This window comes from Bombus bifarius, unplaced genomic scaffold, assembly GCF_011952205.1.
Source record: "Bombus bifarius isolate JDL3187 unplaced genomic scaffold, Bbif_JDL3187 scf7180000008008, whole genome shotgun sequence".
In the NCBI taxonomy this organism is placed as follows: domain Eukaryota; kingdom Metazoa; phylum Arthropoda; class Insecta; order Hymenoptera; family Apidae; genus Bombus; species Bombus bifarius.
In genome coordinates, this window is record NW_022884386.1 from 5,841,353 (window position 1) to 5,861,634 (window position 20,282).

The 20,282-nt window shown below is 39.6% G+C and overlaps 1 protein-coding gene across 8 annotated transcripts in view; it reads right to left on the minus strand.

Annotated features, from left to right (window-relative positions):
• The window catches only part of LOC117206755 (transient receptor potential-gamma protein), a 98,700-nt gene that overhangs the window by 7,748 nt on the left and 70,670 nt on the right, over positions 1–20,282 (minus strand). For 6 of the 8 annotated variants that reach the window (XM_033446367.1, XM_033446364.1, XM_033446363.1 and 3 more), the window contains 9 exons: positions 17,739–17,998; positions 11,788–11,918; positions 10,291–10,552; positions 8,947–9,095; positions 8,336–8,531; positions 4,780–4,950; positions 4,046–4,280; positions 1,137–1,257; positions 412–690 (listed from right to left, as the gene is read on the minus strand). In XM_033446367.1, coding sequence (XP_033302258.1) covers positions 412–690; positions 1,137–1,257; positions 4,046–4,280; positions 4,780–4,950; positions 8,336–8,531; positions 8,947–9,095; positions 10,291–10,552; positions 11,788–11,918; positions 17,739–17,882 — 1,688 coding nt within the window. In that variant the 5' untranslated portion in view covers positions 17,883–17,998. The remainder of the gene's footprint in view (positions 1–411; positions 691–1,136; positions 1,258–4,045; positions 4,281–4,779; positions 4,951–8,335; positions 8,532–8,946; positions 9,096–10,290; positions 10,553–11,787; positions 11,919–17,738; positions 17,999–20,282) is intronic. The other 2 variants (XM_033446362.1, XM_033446360.1) reach the window with 1 other exon arrangement.

A 20,282-nucleotide genomic window follows, 5' to 3' on the forward strand; every position in this document is an offset into this window, starting at 1 on the left:
CTTCTGCAAAATACTGCTTCCTGTTGTGCATCGAATGGCTTAGTTAAACGTTCGCCAAGAATTTTTCTCGTCTTCTACATATCATCTTTACAGGACATTTATTCTGTGAAAAGAAATATTGCAGAAGCCTACACAAGGGCTGTGTCAATAAATTCTTTGCCGTGAGAATTACGTATACAGACACTACAAGAAACTTAGTATTAAAAGTTTATCAAAAGAAATGATATATTCTATAACGTACAATCTTCAAATTGTGTCCAAATTTCGCTACGAATTTTCCAAACAATTCATCATCAAACAATTATTCGTTAAATATCTGGCTCTGCGAACTACGTGCAAATTTGAACAATAATTCAAATAAATGTTTTTAGTAAGAAAGAATAGGACGAAGAAAATAAATTCAATGAAGACCTGAATATATTGGCGGCGGAGAAAAGGCCCTCGGATATGAGCATTGGATCCCACGTATCCCATTGTTCGCGTTGCAGCTCGATCATGGATCCGGACTTCTGGGTTTCTTTTTGCACCCTGTAGTAAGCGACCACCCTGAGCGCGGCCGTAGCTACGTATAAGGAGTTGGTAACGAAGTCGATCACGTTCCACATGTCGTTCACGTACTCCTCGAGGCCGACGTCCCACAGCTGCTTCACTTCGGACCAAATCAGGCCGGATACCCAGGCCAGGATGAACCTACGATACGTCATACACGTTTGCCGATATTTTCCCCATTTTCTCGAAATCGGCTTTCTCCTGGGAGTATCGCTGGCCTGACTTAAAAGCGTTTCGAGAAATGCGTCGCCCAACTTCACGTATATTATTTCCTTTACAGGGAATAATATACTGTCAGTTTGGGAGAAGAAGTCGTTTCAAGAGGTGCCACGAGGGACGGGTGGCTACCAAGAGTGTTTATTTTTGGGAAGTCAGTTTTATTTGGGTTGCGCTACTAGAATTTAGTAGAAGCTAGAGCTGTAGTGGAAGGATGATGCAAGGTATCGTCGAGTGGATTGAGTTTCCAGCGCACTGAGGAAATATTCTTAGGAAAAATAACAATCGATATCTGCCGCGTTTTTATTTAGCATCGTTTTGTCCGGTTCCACGTGAACGAAGAGAAACATTGATTAAGAATATTGTCTTACCATTCGACTATCGTTGGAGCAGCGCCTCTTTTCGTCGGTGCTGGTTCGTGCTCTATGACATCGTGACCCATCCAGTTCCCGATCACGCTTTCTATCCTTTGACTAGCCAGAATCAACATGACTGCAAACAAACGTGAATCCATATCATTTGTAATCACTTTTTATTTCATTTCGGTCATATAAGAATATGGCTATTTAACGTTGTCGTTTTATTTTTCGTTACACAAAATCACGTCCTTTTCTTTTTATTGATACGACGAGTATCTTTTTGGTTATACCAATTTTTGTAAAAACTCATTAAACGGTACAAGTCGGAAATGTTTAATCTTTTGCATAATAAGTTAGTGAAGTGTATCACAAGACAAGGATCAACGAAGAAATTTGTTTTCGAAGAATTATCTTATTTCTTACACTTCCTTTCAACAAAAATGGGTTAAGTTAAAAAAACAGTACAAATTCGAGTTTTATTTTATTCTATGAAAAATATATGTAATACCGTAATTCAACATATGCGAACGTTTATCTGGATGAACATATCCGTATTTAAATTGGGAATCGGTGATACCATACCATGAAAATTATAGCTATTCCTTCAAATATCTCAAAGTGTGGTTTTCCAACTTATACCTACCGTTTCTCAACTCACGTGTATAGTTATCTCGCATAATCGAGCATATAAAAGGTGCATATTCGGTCAAATGGCATAACCAATCATGATCGCGCGTGTGATACGTGATTACAGAAGATAGATCGATTGATCGATTGACTGTGATTTTCGAACGTATTTACATACAATTCATGTATGCATCATGCTTATATATATATATATATATATATATAGGTATATATGAGATAGTGATGCTATCATGATACGTAAAAGGTTTCGCGACGTGCGAAGCGATTTACAGAGAGATAGCGATTTAACTTGTCTTTTCTGAGATACGATTGGGATTTTCCGAGGTATGACTGAAATTTTACCGAAGATGCGCGCTGTTTCAGTATTCTTTATACCTCGTATCCGTCTTCCATCGTACATTGTACTCTTGCAAAGGGGACATTGACCAAGTGTTACGTGGGGATGTTCGCGGAGTTAGTATGAACGTACACCTCTGTGGAATATTCGAGAGGGTACGAGTTATGTGGCGGAAACCATTAGGTTGGTCGTCGCATGACTATTTGGAAACTGCGAAGTTTATGACAGGATCTCGGCTACTGAACTATGGGATAGTGTCGCGGAGAAGCTAAAAATGCATGGCATCGAAAATCCGTTAAATTACTCACGTACCGTCTGAGTGCTGGCTCGTAGATGGTCGTAGTGCTACAGTTCTATTTCTCAAAAATAAAGCTGGTTTAACGAAACGTTCGGTACATCGCGTTACGACAGTCAACGTATGTAATCGACAGTTAAATTGAAAAATGGAAATACAGGAAAGACACGTTTTTACGTAATTGCAGCGAAATGTGTTAACAGCGTAACGTAATTCTAAACTGGTCTATTAGAATTCTACGAGACATTGCTGCAATTGTGAGGCTTACAACTATAATGGGTTCAAGTTACATCTTTGCGTAACATTGTTTCAGGGAAACTCGATAATAGGGACGATGCGGTGTATCGAAGTTGTAAGTCGCCTTAAAGCACTTGACAACTTCGTACGATAGTGTTCGAAATTCCAAATCACTCTGAACAGATGTGCATCATTGTAGATTGGTCTTCTTCGAAGATCATTTACCGATCGAAAAACGATAGAAACAGCTATTGGATTCGGCAATTTACATACAGGCTCGCCTCCACGATCACATCGGGTCAAATATTATCCTCGTATGTGTGCGGGACTAACCACGTACTACGACCGACGAGATTAACTTGGCTTATCCCTGAATAATCTCTCGAAATTCCTTACGCCCTGGTCGCGTCCTCGAGGAGTACATTATCTCGCCGTGCTCCCCGTGACTCAAAATATCGTTAGTTTAACTTCGAGGTCAATTATGCTTTTCGCGAATGCCTGGAACCTGGCCTGGAACTTGCTGCCTTTGCTTCAGCTGTCTGAATGCCGCTCTCTAGACCGTTCTCTAACTGAATCTCCTCGGCCGAGTTTCTAACTGCTGTTGTATTCAAACCTGTGACCATTTTCGTCACGAAACATCTTGATAAAAATTCCGAGTATTTACTCGAAGGTTAGAATAATGGGGGAGAAAAACGCGAGGTAAAGTAACAGTACAGATACGCTCTCGCATTTAATAAAATTTACCATTATGGAATACACTCGTGCCGTTTAATTATCATATTAAGGAAATAAAGAATGTCGGAGGTCTCGAGCGTTGCCGATTCAGTGCTGTATACTATAATTTTGCGATGGAATTCGGTAGCTTTAATTCGATTAAGGGTGTTCCCGTTTTCAAATGTTTATCGTTTCCCCGTAATGATGGTTAATGTCTCAAATTTAGAGCATTACCGCACTCTGCTATTATTGGTAGTGAGAGGTATTCGCGAATCGCGGTTGCCATGAGAGGTATTTGTAAACTGTTTAGAAGCGGGTCTCTGCGTTTGATTCGCTGACGTGAGGAAAGGTAAAATACGTTGCCGAGAGGAACGAGGTTGAACGCATTCCCGTACGCCTGAAGGAAACGAGCGAGCCAGCTGTTTGGAAAAAAGAGAAAGTCATGAACCAACTTTGATCGAGGTTAATTTTAGAACGTGCTGGAAACAGCTTGCAGCAGTGATGAAGCAAGATGTAGTCGATCGACGCGACGCACAGTGCGGCATTTGAATGAGGATTCGGCGCAAGAATCAAAAGTCGTTGGCCACGTTCGTCACGTTCGCACGTTCGCAGAACAGGTTCGCACGTTTGCAAGCCATGTCCTCGCGTTCCGACGAGGCAAAACTTAGTAGAAAGGAGAAAGATACTTACAAAGAAAAGTGAAATACGAGGCCGAGTGACAGATGAACTTGATGAACGGTTTCCTCATGGTCTGGCCGACCACGCTGTGGGGCGCGATGATGTATGCAACGCTGAAGAAAGGAAAGAGGACGCCGATCCTGACGATCTCCAGCGCCTGGAGGACCATGTTTTTCCTTCGGAAGCCTGGAAGACCTTCGTACCAAATCGATGCGAGTAACTGCTGCACGTTGGGATGCGCCACGAACTGGAAATTCCAAGATAATCTAATATCGGTCGACAGTTTCCGGTCATGTAACTAGCAAATTGTACATATTAAGGTCTAATTTAGGAATTAGGACTCATCGCGAATGATCCATCTAGGATCTAACGACGTTATATCTACACTTTGCTCTTGTGCAATCTTCCTAGTCTTCTGTACCTTACTGGCGTTGAGAGATATTGATATTTTGAAAATTTTTTCTTGGTTAATAATAAAAAATAATAAAGAATAATTATGGATTGTATAATATCTTCTTTTCCATCGATGAACGTCTAAAGATTTTCTTAAAACATCGAAAGATTTTTCGCTGATCGAGACGACAGTCTAGTTGAGACATTAAAATTCGAGGATCGCGGTAACATTAAAAACAATTCGATCGTATGCATTATTCGCATTAGATCTTATTCAAGCAATCTGTTTCTTTTATAGCGTACAATTTTTCTTTTACGATTCGTTTGAGAAATATAAAAGTTCGAACGGTTACCTTCTTCTGCCGAAGTTTAATAGCGAGTTTCAGCCGGTTCAGATGCATCCTTTCGCCGTGCTCGAACGCTGGCCCGGTGGGATCGTGATTTAGGAGCACCTCCAGCTCGTAGGAACTTCTAGTGTGATCCAGTAAAGCAGTAGCAAAGTCTTGGCATTGTCTTCTAAGCTCCTAGAATCGCAACATTGCCGTTTCGAGAAGCGAGCACGCGAGGCGCGAAACAAGTTCTGTCAACAACGCGGAAGGACGGAATTATTCGCCGGTGTTTCTCTGCAGAAGCGTTGCTACTTTCGTTGACGGAAGTTTCGTCGACGGTGCTTCTGCAAGTAAGCTGCGACGTCGTTAGCGAAACTTTTTTCTCAAACGTATACGGGTGGCGCTGTTTTTCTCGAAAACGATGGCTCTTGAAAACGGCTCTTAAAAGAAGCTGTATCGAATTTTAAGGACACTTGGAGGCCCGTATCGTTCGTTTCGAGGGAAATTCCGAAGAGAAGCATGAATAAGAGCGATAAAAAGATTCAGATCGAAGACAGGTCGTTTGTCAATCGAGTTGTCGGGGGACAATCGGCCATTCGGCGCGATTCGAGACCTTCGAAAAAACGCGGAGTAATCTCGTGGAAACTTTATCCCCGCGAACGAAGGATAGGGAGAAATCGGTCGGTAATTTATTTCCCTTTAGTGCTCGTCGATCGCTTGGAAGATTTAAACGATCATCTGCAGCAATTTGTTCGGACGTTATTGCATTTAAATTGATAGGTACAAAGTGACGGGTGTGTTTAATCGGCTGGGCAATCAAAAAAGAAGAAAATATGTTGAACATTGAAAGAAACGAGCGGCTCAGCTATATCACACAAAGTAAGAATAAAAGAATTGTGATTTCAGAGACATTCCGTACAATGTTCCACAGAATATTCTCGTGAAATAATAGTTTCACAAAAGGAGATCCAAGATGGCCGGCAAACGATAGACCGTCGCTCGATACGACAAAAAAGGGCCGAAAAGAGAAGCGAGGAGTTTTTATCGCGCCACGAGAAAGGAAAGTTGGACGAGGGTTGGTCGTCTATAATTCATCCTCGTTAATCGATTGCCAATCTCCTTATAGGCTTAATCAATCCGCCAACGACGTTGAATTATTTTCGTTCGATCGTTGTTGGAAATTCGAAGCGCAATCTTTCGGGATCGATAAAAGAAAGATTGAAAGTATTCCAAAGTAACGTTCCTTGTGCTTTCGTTATCCGACGAAATTTTCATTGTCTGTTAACTAGAAAATACAGCGCGTTTTTCGGAAAAGATAGAAACGAGCGAACGAGCAGGAATCCGGTGCAGCCCTGTTCCGCCTGGAGTTACGCGCCAAAGCAAACATTTATGACATCAAAGCGCCATACCAAACTGTTCAAACGTTCGCTAATATCTGCGAGTGGCCATGTACTTCGAGATCAAGCTAACGAGACATTAATATCCGTCGTCGCGTTGCTTCGACCATGAAACTTTCATCGAGACGTTTTGCCTAGTGTTATTTCGTTTTCTCTAGAGTAGTTTAGAAGAAGGACACTCGCGAGTATTTCGAGACTTTCGTGAATCGAAAACGACCACGTGCGCTCGAGCTGTTTACAAGAATTAACAACGATCGCGTTTACAACGCGAGAAAGACGACGCTTTGCGTCAACAAAGATGGCCGACAGAAATAAGCAGACCGCGTCGTACTGGAAAATGCACGAGCCGTTTCTTCGTATTAATTTCCTTTCATGCGTGCCCCGACTCGTGTCGACATCGATATTTGCCAGCTTAAATGTCAGATTCGCCGGAAGGATCCCGAATAAACAATTCGTACAAGACCTGTATAGATATCTTTGCGAAGCATCGATTTGCATTATATTGATTTATTTTGTTCCTTTCTACATTCATGAATTCCGGTGATCTGCGAATTTTCCATTTGAAAGTCTGGAACATCTCTACGGGGCAAAAGCATCCTTCCCGCGCGAACAAACGAAATAAATGACGGCAATAATATACGACCTATACGACCTTATAAAGAAACCTATACGTTTCAATCTACGTCGGAGGAATACATATACGTGGCGCCACATTCTTTCGCAAGCTTATGTCAACCCTAACTTTCTCAACTTCGTGCACCATTCTCGTTGTATCTTTAGAAGATCCTACTCATAATATCTGGGAAAATATTTTTGTACTCTTTCTTTCTAGCTATATAGTACCATGTAGTATGTATACTACTCACATTCATAAGTATCTGGATACTGGTTGATTTATGGTATCAGTATGAGATTCTTATTGAAGCGTACAAATTAACAACGAATCAGCAATACTATTTTAGAATCGAATTACAAAACGTGTATATATTATTTATTAAATGTCGACCTCTCGGTCGCCAGACTATAAAATGTTAAATTGTTCGTTGAAAAACATTACGACAACGTACGTATTTTACTGTTTATATGTAGCCACCAATTTTATTAATTGAATTATTTAACCACAAATGGTATTTATTTTAGGTTTGGAAGACCCGCCTTAATTTACCTTTGAATTCAGAAATCAAAAAATTGTAACACAAGTAGTTGCATAATAACCAATTGGTTTAACCAACCGATCTAATAGCGTCATAATAGCATGTAACCACAAATTTTATTAATTAAATTATTTAACCACAAATGGTATTTACTTTAGGTTTGGAAGGCCCGCCTTAATTTACCTTTGAATTCAGAAATCAAAAAATTGTAACACAAGTAGTTGCATAATAATCAATTAGTTCAACCAACCGATCTAATAGCGTCATAATATTTTATTATACGAAGCTGTGATGATTTTAAAGGATAATATCATCGTAGCTCTATTTATCCATAATTGTACAATTGAAATATATAACTTGTTAAAAATAAGCAGGTTTTTTAAATATTTTCGATCATTAGCAGCGCGAAGAACGCAGATACGCTACCGTAAATTTCGTTTCGTAGATGGGTTTGCAGAAGAAGTAATTGAACGACGAGGAAAGTGGGCCAAAAGGGTTGAGAAGCGAGCAAACTCCGAAGTTCAACGGTTGTTTTATGTAATCTTCCCCTTGTGGCTTCACGGATACGTTCTCCAAGCGGGGGGAGGGAGCGTCGCGTTTCCATGGTTAAATTGAACGTTAGATTCTATTTTCCGGTGTAATCGAGTACTTTAAACGAACATCAAATAAAATTGAAAGTATGGTAACTAGACTATGGACAAAATAACATCGCCTTCTGCTTATCGAAGACGAAATCCTTTGAAAGGAGAGGCAAGTTATCTTATCGTGGCACTCTCCCATTAGACTTCCACTCTTACATCAAGTTAAAGTTACGCTGTTCCATGCGACGATTCAATTCACCCTTACTATTAGAAGAAAAATTTCAGTATATCGATTTTAATCTCTTTCTCTAAAGTATAAAAATACACATCAATAATATCGTTTTAACATTGTTTTATTAAACGTTGAATTCCTTTCCTTTCCTATATCGACTTTCTATCGCCTATCGTCTTTATCGAGGCAATACACACCGTTACTTAATTGTCTCACCTGGTATTCGCACTTAAACTCGTGCTCGAGGAACGAGAGTCGCCGAAGTTCCCAAGAGAGCTCGAACGCAGTTAGGATGGGATCCTTTGAGGAAAGAGCGATCAAGGACGGCGATGCTAGAGCTCTGTATGCGTTTATTCGGCTCCTGGAATGCCTCAGAGAATCCTCTCTCCTCGATGTTACACACTCGTCGCACCTGCTCACGAATAAATGCCATCATCGTAATCAATATTATTATGACTCTAGTTGGGGATTTTCCGCTCTGTTTGTAAACTTTCGGATGTTACGTTTCGTGTAAGAGGATAGACGTAGTATTTACGATAGATATTATTGAGGGAAGTGAAATTTCACCCTATGCTTGGGAATTGGGGATTAAGTTTGGGCTGCGTAAAGGTTGCATTGTAGATACCCTAACTGATTGGTATACGCGGGCTTCGCTCGAACATCGCATGTCGTACTAAACCAGTACGGGAAACTAATCAACGTGAAACGTATACTTAACAAGGGATTGCAGTTTCTCACGTCTACAGCTTCTCGCGTCAGATTTATTTACGAAGAAAATTTCGTAACTATGAGAAGGATGAAAGAAGCTTTGTTTGAAGACCGCTCACCCGCAACGAACATCGTGTGGCATAGGTAACGTGGATCCGCGGTCCAGCAGGATCTTAATGATCTCGTAGTTATCCCTATGAGCGGCTAAGATTAGGGGTGTAATGTCTGGTGTGAAGGTTGCGGTGTCCGATGGCAGCGCTTCCCAGCTCTGGAACACAAACGTATAAACTTATATTATATATATTGTAATATGGAGCAATTGTTCTTTAGACAGAGCGTAGAAGAAATTCCTAGGTCGCGAATTTACGTTAATCTTACGACGAATACGCGAGCAAATGTATAATAAACAATTTGCAGGGTAAGCACAAGACAGATGTTACGTGGATTGAAAAAGTTGATTTGAATCCTTTCAAATATATGTAACATACTTTATTTCTTTTTTTTCTTTTTTGTAGAAATGAAACAACTCGTTAAAAATTAATAGCAGGGACATAAAGAAGAAGATTATGTTCAAGAAATTAGGATTAATAGATTAATTGAAACAAATAAACGAAATGGGTCTCATGTTGCTACACGCAACGATAATGGAACTGTTATTTCGTTCTTCCATTCTGAAATAGCTACGATAGATCATCTTTCCCGTACTTGCCCTGTTTCTTTAATAATCGACGCACTTGGCAAACTAATAAAACATCGCGATCGTTAGAGGTAAGGGGCACCATGATAATTATTTCCGATGGTAACGTAAGCCGATTCCTCCCTCGGAAAAGAGGAATAAAAGCTGATTAAGCTTCCTCTCGTCAACAATTCCGCGACCCTCTCGCCTTTATTTTCCCGTTTTCCCCGATGTCCAGTCGGCGTGAATTTGACCGGTATACGGGTGCAGCGTTTTTTCAAGCTCTGACGGAAATGAGATTCGGTCAGCTGGCTTTCATCGAGAAACGCTTTCATCGAGACACGCTTTGTTGCGAGCGACGGTCAACGACGGAAAACTCTTCGGATTACCTGATTAAAATGTGGGTCGACTTATTTCTCGAATGGAATCTACTTAACCGTAGCGCTGAGTCGTCTGGTCGCCGTAGTTGGTCGCCTAAGCGCGGAACGAAATCAACCAACGGTGAAAATTACGAAGCAGGGGGGAGTTTCGATAACTGAAACGAAATTGCCTAGCCGGAAAAATGCAATCACCGCTTAATTGCGAGGCGAAGCTTGTTGCTACGAAATCAAAGTGTCTCCGATAGAGTAAAGGAAAGTTCGAGCGGAAGGGATGAGGAAAAATTGTTCAAAGAACGTCTTATACGCGACCGTAAAAATGTTCAAAGAAACGTTTTATACGCGCGCGACTAGTTTCTACAGATTGATAAAGAGAAAAGCATAAAAAATTCTTGGATCGATACAGTTACATATACTAGACGATGAAAGCGACTAACGTGTGGCTCCCCGTTTCGATGAAGACTTTCCTCGTGTTCCAGAAGTACCTCGACCGCTTCGACGAATTCCTCGGAGATGGCATGAAGCAACGCGTCCTTCGTGTCGACTTTATGCTCGATCAGCAGCTCCACCATTTCCAGATTTTCATTATCGATCGCCATTAGAAGCGCCGAACGTCCCAATGGATCCACGCAGTTGATGTTCATTTCGGTTTCGTGAGCACTCTGCAACATCCTGAAACAGCACCCACCATGTTTCTACCTACTAACTTCCCTATTTATTTTTTTTCCTTTCGTTTTACCATTTCTATTTCTCTCTCTCTCTCTTTTTTATTTTCTTTTATTTCAACCACGAAGCTCGCGATTTTCCCATTACGTTCACCGGAACGGATCGACTTGGCAATCGTATTTAGCTGTCCTGTTTCCCGAGACCGAGCCAAATGAGAATTCCACGGCCGCTGAAACTTTCTCGTACATCGCAATCGGTATTAATTGCGTCGAAACGAGCAACGCCGTGAAGAATTCCGAGAAGTTTCAGCATCACGGGACGATTATTCGTAGGATAATTAGATCCTTTGTTGGCACACTGACGCGATATACATATGTGTATACGCTGCGCGTTTGACCTTCCCCCGCGAGATCTCTTGTCCTGTTTAACGCTTAAACTCTAGATCCAACGGATTTCAACCAGCTCGCGTGTATGTTCATTTGCACAAAAGCCACGATTGCGATACTCTTACGCGCCGTTTCTTCCCGCCTTTCAAATTAACCATTGTAGTCGCGTTGAAAGTGATCGAAACAATACCTTGCTTCTTGCCGATTCTAGCCCGCTGAACATTCATATTTCGCGTGTATATTTGGGAATGAAAATTTTTCCATACAAAAATATGCATCTATGCGAGTGTCTCGTCGAGTTATCTGTATCTGTCGTTTCATATGTTCATATTATGAACATGTACGTCTTGCAACTTCGAAAATAACGATATATCGACTTGTGTTTATTAAGACATTTTTGCTCGTTTATATTGATACTCTCAAAGTTTGACCCTAACTTTTTGAAACTTTCCATGAAGAAAAGATCAGTTACATCCAGACTTGGATATAATTGGTATAAGACGTGTCTTGTTTGCGAATGATTAACAACGAGATACGAACGTTCGATGACGTAACTAGGATTTCGAGGGGCTTTGAAAATTCTCTTCTACATATGTGTATATATATATGTGTGTGTGTGTATATATATATATATATATATATATATATTCAACCACGAGAAAAAATTGGCACGTGTACGAGAGTGAATTTTTCCAGAGTGTCTTGCGACATTAAGGATTCTCCCCTTCGTTATTCTTGTTACATAATCCACGCTCGCTACGTGCCCCCAAAATTTCCACTCCCCAAATATAATCCCATTAACACGTAAATATACGTTGCCAGCTCACGTACGATTTTGATTTCCCAAAGTCTCACCTTCTGACAGAAGCAACATCTCCACGTTCCACCGCGAGAAGGTACTTCTTCTCTTGATAGGACAGACTAGCCATTTCCTGGTGCGGTCTCACCACGTTCTCTTCCTCTATCATGCCGTGGATACTGTGCCTCTGCAAACCGTCGTAACTTTTTATTATAGTCTCGTCGCTGCGTCCACGTTTCGGAAAATGAAGCTTCTCGTAGCTTTATTTCATCCGCCGTGCTATTCATTCTCGCGACAGGATTAATCAAAACACGTCGCTGCCCGCCAATGTTTTCCTTTCGTTCAGTCCCGCGATACATCCTTTTTTTCGGAATTATATTTACAATTTTTCTTTATTTTTTTATGAACATTTACGATACGCATGATGTATGGAAAAAGTAACGAAACCGATCTTATTTCTCATAAATTGGTAACGTTATCATTAGTAGGTGGATTTTTGTGCAAATTCATATTTTTGAGAACGTAATTTAACAAAGTATACTTTACATGTTTTACGTATTTTTTCATATTACGTGCACTTTCAAATTTCCCAGAAATGCATAAAAATCCGCCGTCCACTGTTTTTCTTACACACCTTCCACAAGCGATATTGTACTGAATACACCGACGTACCATATTTTCCAATATAGTACTAATACACGTCTACTCATAATATATTATTCAGTGGAATTTGCTGGACTTTGCCCCAATCCCACTTTTCATAACAAAAAACCATCGATTCCTCAAGAAACTCAAGGGGTAACGGGTTATTGATCGACGGACGAAACTCTGATGAAAGATGGATGAAATTAGGATGATAAATGTACCGCAACGTTGGATATAGTCACCCACGTGAACGACGTGCGCGCGAATGGATCTGCATCGTGGATCGAGAGAAGCGGCGTGATTTAAACCGATACGACGTCATCGAACTTCTGGATGTAGAACTAGGCGAATATAATGAAATAACTAGCGGTGTACGAGCAGAGTTGAGTGTGTTACCTGGGGATCGGACACTTCGGAAATTTCGTGGAACTTTGAAGTTTTAACCCTAAACTCGATACTCTCGAGAGATAACAGCTAACTGGATTCTGAAAGTTTTTCTCCTAAGAGGCAGTGAAAGGATTATGGTTAGTTTTTCTTCCAATTTTCTACTTCTTCGTGTCCCCTATCCTTCCTGGTATAAACTTAATTTCACGAATTCTTATCTATTTTTAAAGTATATTTTCTGTATATATTTGCAGTGTATCGATATAAAAATACCGATTCGCTTCGTATATTAAGTCATAGCGTACGTAATGTCGTCTCTTACTTCTAAAAAGTTTAGTTTATACGTGACAACAATTTAAAAGAAAAAGCTGTAATTGGCATTAACAAAATCGTTATTAATCGTAAAAATGTGTGCAGATGTAAAGTTCTAACTTAGTTAAGTGTGAAACTAATGCGGTAATAGTTTTATGAATAAATAAAAGTTCGGCCACGTGTAAATCTGACGTTATGAAACAATTTAATATTTTTCTGAAATTTAAGAAATTTTCTAACCATAGAGAAATACGATTCGCTTGAAAATGACCGAAAGGGAACAGTAGCGTCGATCGAGGGATATACAGGAGCGTGGATGAGTATGGAAAGGCTGATCGAAGATTCAGCTGAAATTGGGACGATCGTAGGAAGAACAAGGGGAGTAATTAACGACTCGGATAGCCGTTCATTGTTCGATCGTGAAAACCTCTCGTTAGGAGGCAAGTTCTCTTTATGCCTGTCATTAGATTGCAGACGAGGAAAGAATACCAGATACAACACGTAAAGATCAAACATGAGCGGAAACAATGCCTTCTTCCTACACCGGCCTATTCAAAGGAAGAGTTAACTTCTATGCTTGTATACTTTCTTGCAAACCGGGTATTCTCGGAGCTTTTCTTAATGAAATCCTAATATATAAGATAAGATAGTATAAGACATATGTAAGATAGAACCTATTATCGTTTCTTCAATTATACTGCTCAGAACAAAAGGTATTGTGTGACTGCAAACGGTATGTTTGTGGGTAAATTCAATCGACAGAACTTCTACTCTTCTACAAAATCCTTTGATCGGCGTGATATTAATTAAATACATGAGTAGCTTTTTATCTTGCGTTTTGAATTCCTAAGGTAATGCCAAGAGTGTGGGAACTGGTGAAATTTAATTTAATCTAACAGCATCGACGATATTAGGTTCAATAAATGAAAGAGTTGGAATAAAAAATGAAAGGTATAATTGAAAATTATTATACCATTCTCTGTACTTAGCATAACAAGCTTTTTATTTCATTGGAATCGCTTAACCTAATTAATAATAATTAGATACTAATGAGAAATTTCATAGGGATAACTGAATATTTCGGTCGAGATCGTAACAATTTTTCAAGGAGAGAATTAAAAAGTTAGCAGAAAGTTGGAATATAGTTGCAGAAAACAAGACGCTACTTATGGGATAACCTAATATTTTCTTCCACAGGTTTCTCATTACGCTTGACAAAGTATTGTATTTCTCATTAGAGATTGACCGAGTAAAAAAGTTATGTCTCTGGCGAGCATGACTAGGCACATAGACAGCATTTCACCGACACATCAGTCTTTTCGCTATTCTATGAACCCAACACAGAATTTTTAACTAAGCCACTTTTCTTCGCGCCTTCTCATTGACTTAACCCTGCTGCGGTCCTCGAGTTTTCATATCTCAATCTCACTCTGATTTTTTAGCGTTTTGGAACATTTGTACCCAGAAAATCAAAAGGAGAAGCGTCTCTCGCGTTTCTCTCAAGCTTAAGAAATTTCAAGACGACAGAGAAGTACGACTATATCGTACATGACCCAAGAGATGCTGTAGGACTAATCGATCGTAACCATAAAGTACATTACAATGAACCGATCTACGATCGAAGACATCTTACAAATCCTCCAATCTTCCACTTTTGGATCCTAATAAAGTCTCCTTCCAGAGACTTCCCTATTACTCGAAAATACAACTCTTTGACGTCCTTATAAACAATCGTTAGCCGAGTTCTTACCAACGGTTTCTTTATTTTTTATTTATTTATCAACTGACCAATACGACATCGACCGTTTGTTAAGGAGCCAAGGCAACAGGCAGGAAGTTTATCAATGACGTTAAACGTAGAACTCTGATATTTGCGGACGATCCGCAAACACATGTACGATGGAGGCGGAAATGAAATAGTGTGGGGGGTAACGCGAGACGAGATCCTTCGGTTAATGCCGGCATCTCCAACAATTAAGCAACCCTCCATTTCTAATCATACAGCTATCCACGTCCTTTCGCACCAAGGACACCGCGTATACGTGCGATGTGCGTATATATGTACATATATCTGGTCCCGATGGAAAAGGGTCGAGTGGTAGGGGCCGATAGAGAGATGGTTGTTAGGAGGAGGGTTGATGGACAATGTTTGCCGAGGGTGTGGCGGCTCGACAATTAGGGTGCGCCCCGGCAAACACTCGTTCGCTGTCAGTGTCGGCCCTTGGCACAGTATGTCATCTTCTTGAAGCCGAGAGGGGTAATCGCGAGCTCACGCGTATTCCGCCGAGTACCTCCATCCCTCCGTTACCTGGTAGCCTCATTATTTTCCAACCTCCGCCCTTTTTCAGCCAACTTTTATCAAGAATTTTCTTCCGTAATTCTATTAAGATTGTAATTGCGGTTCTGACGAATGAAACATCTGAAGATCGAAATACATACATTCGTAAGAGTCTATATATTTGATTGCTCCGGTGTACTCGTCAGAAGATGCATTTATTACATCATCCTCATTTTTAGCATTACTTTTAATTTCAAAATTAAAGTTAAATGAGGCAAGAATGAATTTTATACGTTAAATACACATGCGCTGTATTTTTAAATAAATGAAGACCTTTATTCTTAGCGATCACTGACTAGGACATCGTAGTCGTTAGGAGCTTCTGCTGGCCTGTATTCAAAGCAGCTCCATTCCCGCGTCGACCGGTCATGTTCAAGTATTCGTCGTATGATTTAGTTGCGGCTTCCCGGTAGTTTTTTTGCGAGAGGCAGGAGATTCTAATGCATTGCGTCCACGCCGTGAATCAAACGCTGTCCCGTGAAACAAAGGTGAATATGATAGATCGTTGGTGTGCGGAATAGCACGAAGATGAGATGAAAGTGTGGAAGATTGGTTTCGATCGGGTAAAACCACGGGATTTTGGCGGAGCAGCTTGACGAGCAGAGATTCATCGAAGACGTTTACGAACCAATAAAAGATAGAAACCAATTTCGAGGTCTCGTTTGCTATCGATGGAAGAATTAGAAATATAACGTACGTGTCCTAATGCTTTTGAACGGCGATTTCGTTTGAAAGGCTGAACTATCTAACTGTTATTAGAAAAGGCGTATTGGAACTACCAGACTGGAATTGTTAGGAGGATGTTTGATTTCACGAAATACGAGTTGTCCAGTACATTTACCATACCGCTTGCCGCCATGAAATCAACTCGATAGAGATTTTACGGCGCAATAAAAACAAAAGCTTCACGGACCACTCGTAAAAGCGCGCGTATAAGCGTACGCGTTATCTTCAGCTGCTTGTAGCGTCGATAAAATAATTTTTTGCTGCTTGCTCATCTTCCTCTCTGATCTCCGATCTACAGTGTTGGAATGGGTGATTTGAGTGGTACAGAGGTCACAGACGAAATAGAATGGAGGAACGCATTAAGAATGAAAGTTTTGGCGCCGATCTCTTTCTGTTCTGTTCTTACAGCGTAATTACATCTGTCGACCGGTCGAATCCGATTATCTACGATCATCGAAATAGCGTAGGAGTTTCTTTCGAGGAACTAGTCAGAACGTTCCGGTGACAGCTTGATTCGTTCGCAGGGATTCGGAACATAATCGTCTCTCTCGAGAGGACTTTCGAGAAGGCAATAAAAAGGTAGACTACGACGGGAAGAGAACTTCTGATTCGTAATAGCGACTTCCGCAAATTGGGTCGACGTCGTAACGCAGTTATCGTCCGACTACTTCCTTTTATTCGCCTGTTCACCTCCTTTCCTCTGTCAAACGCTCGTTCTACTTTGAACGTTTCGCAACTCCATTAACCCCCATACTGACAGCCAAAATATTCAGCCTTGTTTGGGTGTAGTCTTTCTGTAGACTAGACAGATCGATGGTATCATTTTCATAGTTCCTCGAAACTGACAGTTTCCTATCTGTGTGACGCAACCAAGTGTTATTTTATAGAATTTGTACGAAAAATTACTTGAAACTATAATATAATCCTATGTATGTTAATATGAATTATGTTCGCTCTTCTCGAAGGCTCGAAAATTCTTCGATTTTCTGCATGGTGATATGTTTTTAGGGAAGTTACCAAAGGGAAGGGAACCTACCAAATTGAAATATTAGAATGGTATTAAGGTAGTTATAAACTAAAGGTATAAATATGTTTAGGCTTCAGTATTTAAAACATTGTTCAATGTTTAATAGAGAAAGGGGGTGCATAAAAGCTCTGCGACATCTTTGCACGAACGTAAAAAATTTGTCCAAGATCGATGATAGGCCGTGGTTCCTTCAATAACGTAGATTTTTATTAATATTAATTCAACACGAAGGTCATCGACATGGTCACCTAGTTTACATGTAACTAATTAAAAAATTGATTGTCTCTACTAATCTACCATGACCGTAAATAATTTCCAATTAACTTTGATCGATTTCTAATTAGTTTACATACTCGTGAATAATTGTATCGCGAATTATAAACGTTTGAAATTTACTTTGACAAACCATACATCAATTTCATTATGTCGGTTTAATTAAAAAAATTGCTAAAGGAGAAATAGTGATGGAGACTTGGTTACCACCACGAGCGTTAATTTATTCGTTGGTTGAACAAAATACTTTGTTACTGTTCGTAATAAACAGTAGCTTCTTGTGTAACGTTAGAAATACCTACCTTGACCTTTTCATCGACCTTTCTTGCAGGTTGCGGCGGCAGCGGCGGTGCCTCGGGGTCGAAGCTCACGCGCTGCCCGATGCCCCGTAGGAAACCGCTCCTCGCGCCCGAGTTCCAACCCCCCCTGATCGTGTTAATATCCATCCTCAAAGGTAGATCTGCGCAATCATCGTCAGGAGCACCGATTTCTTCGCCGAGACCACTTTCACCAGGGGATCTCGCGCCCCTGGCGCCATGCTCCTCATCTTCGTACGCGCTTTCTGAAACAGACAAATCGACTCATTCGTTTCTCTGTAATTTGGAATATCTAATTCGTTTAAATTCGTCTCTCAAATTTCACCAAAATTCGTTTTTACATTTTGCAAAGGAAAGTAACGTCAAATATCCTTGCTTTAACTTTGAAGTCTATGAAAACAGAAATTTATCAGTGGCAGATTGCCTGTTCTCCCTTTATCTCTATCGTTCCAAAGGCTCATGGATAACAATAATAAATTCTCCACCCTCCATCTCTAACACTTTAATGTACATATCTTTTCCGTTGAGAAGAACAATAATATCAATATTGACTTCGTATCTGTTGAGAATTGTGGATCTTAATCGGCGAAATAAAAGTAAAGGAACACTAAAATTACACTTAGAATTTATATTAAAATAGTTTTAGATTTATTTAATAAATGATTTGCAGGATCTTCGTCGATATACATTTGCACGCGTCTCAGCATTCTCTTTGTATCGCCATCTTCTATACCACACTGCTAACGGAACAGTTGCATTCATCTGTTTTTCGAGACGCTGTGTACACACGTATTTCCATACACTCATACTCACATACGTGTGTCACTACTACACAGCTAATCTAGTCTAGCACACAAAATTATACATATCTCAATAGTATCATTCCTATTAAAAATCACTATCGCAACTATCTCAACTATTTCATGTAGAAAACATATAAAATGTACACAGTATGCAAAAATATACAAAACAAATTCAAAATAAAGTACTCGTTATGGTATGTATTTAGTAGATGGTACAGGCTCCTATTTATTTGGATTTCCTTTCTTCAGTCGAAGTGCTCCTTGTGGGATATGATAATTAAAACAAGCTTCTGTTTAGTATTTATTAAATGAAACACGTCTTTAGTTATGTTTGCAAAAATACGAATTTCTACGTATGAATAAAACATCACCAGTGTTCGGATTACTGTTATATCCAATAATTGGAAACAGTCGATCCCAGAATGTATTTACGTATTCGACATTAAGCAGAATAGTACGTGGAACCTTTCTACTAATTTTACTATGTCAGACATAATCGCTATATCGGTGGGAATACAAATAAAGCGTGCGCGGAAGAATGGCGGAGATCCAACAGGCCTGAAAATCCGCCTTTTGTTAAAATTCAATTTTTCAAGTGCAACATTCCCCAAAAATGTCGTTTCCTTTGAAATGACAATCCTTCGAAACTTCAGGATCCGCAACATTACTTTAAATAATTGCGCAATCGAGGGCTACGTTCTCGAGACAAAATCCTGAAATTCAAAATGAAACTGATTGTTCCATGTAGTCGTTATAGGACTTCAAACAATAGATTTGAATTATAGTTTTACGCATGTCGAAATATTTCCATCGTTTAATTGCATTGTGAGCATCTTTTAATCCTTATAAATCCTATATCCTATTAAGCAGCGCAAAGTTTATAACTATTTAAGCTTCGACAAAGATTTCACAAAAATATTTAAGGGTGACAGATGTAGGATTTTTTTATAGGGAACTTCATTTTTTATTACTAAAGAGAGTATATAAACTTAAGCCGCCACTTACTGCCACTTTTAACTCTACACTGATTTTGAAAAATGGTCGCATGAAGTATTCTAGTGTTCCGAACGTATTCGTTGCAGCCACTTGACAGGCATTCCCGATATGGGAAAAACGAGAATTCGGATAGCCAACTACGTGCAGGAAAATTAAACTACTGAAAGTATCTATATGATCACCGATGCTTAAATGGACGAAAAACGTTGTGGAAAATGTATGTTTAAAATTTTTTTAATGCAATTGGATCGATCGGCATAATAAGAGTCATGTAAATGTTTAAATAGCTATAAAAATTTACGCAATGGAATTTTTGTCCTAGAAAAAATGAAGGTAAAATTCTACTGCCGGCATTAACATATATTCGGACACTCTTTAAAAACAGAATAACTTTTTAAAAATTGGACCAAACTGTTCGTTTTTTTTTTCTTTTTTTTTTGGAAGTTAGAAGGATTAGCTTACTAGATGACGTGCAAAAATGTTTTGGAAAAATTGCAATTGGTCGGAATCGCGAAGAAAAAAAGGTCAGTTTTTGTAACTTTTTAATCCAGGTCTTAATCGAAATTTAAATTAAACAATACGGTTTGAAGATTTATGACGGTTATGTACATGTTGAAAATTTTATCGAAAGCGCTTAGTATTATTGTAATCATAAATAATTTATGATTTTTAGGAAATCGTATCGGATAGTCGCATGCGTCGTTTAAAGAACACAACGATTCCATCAGTC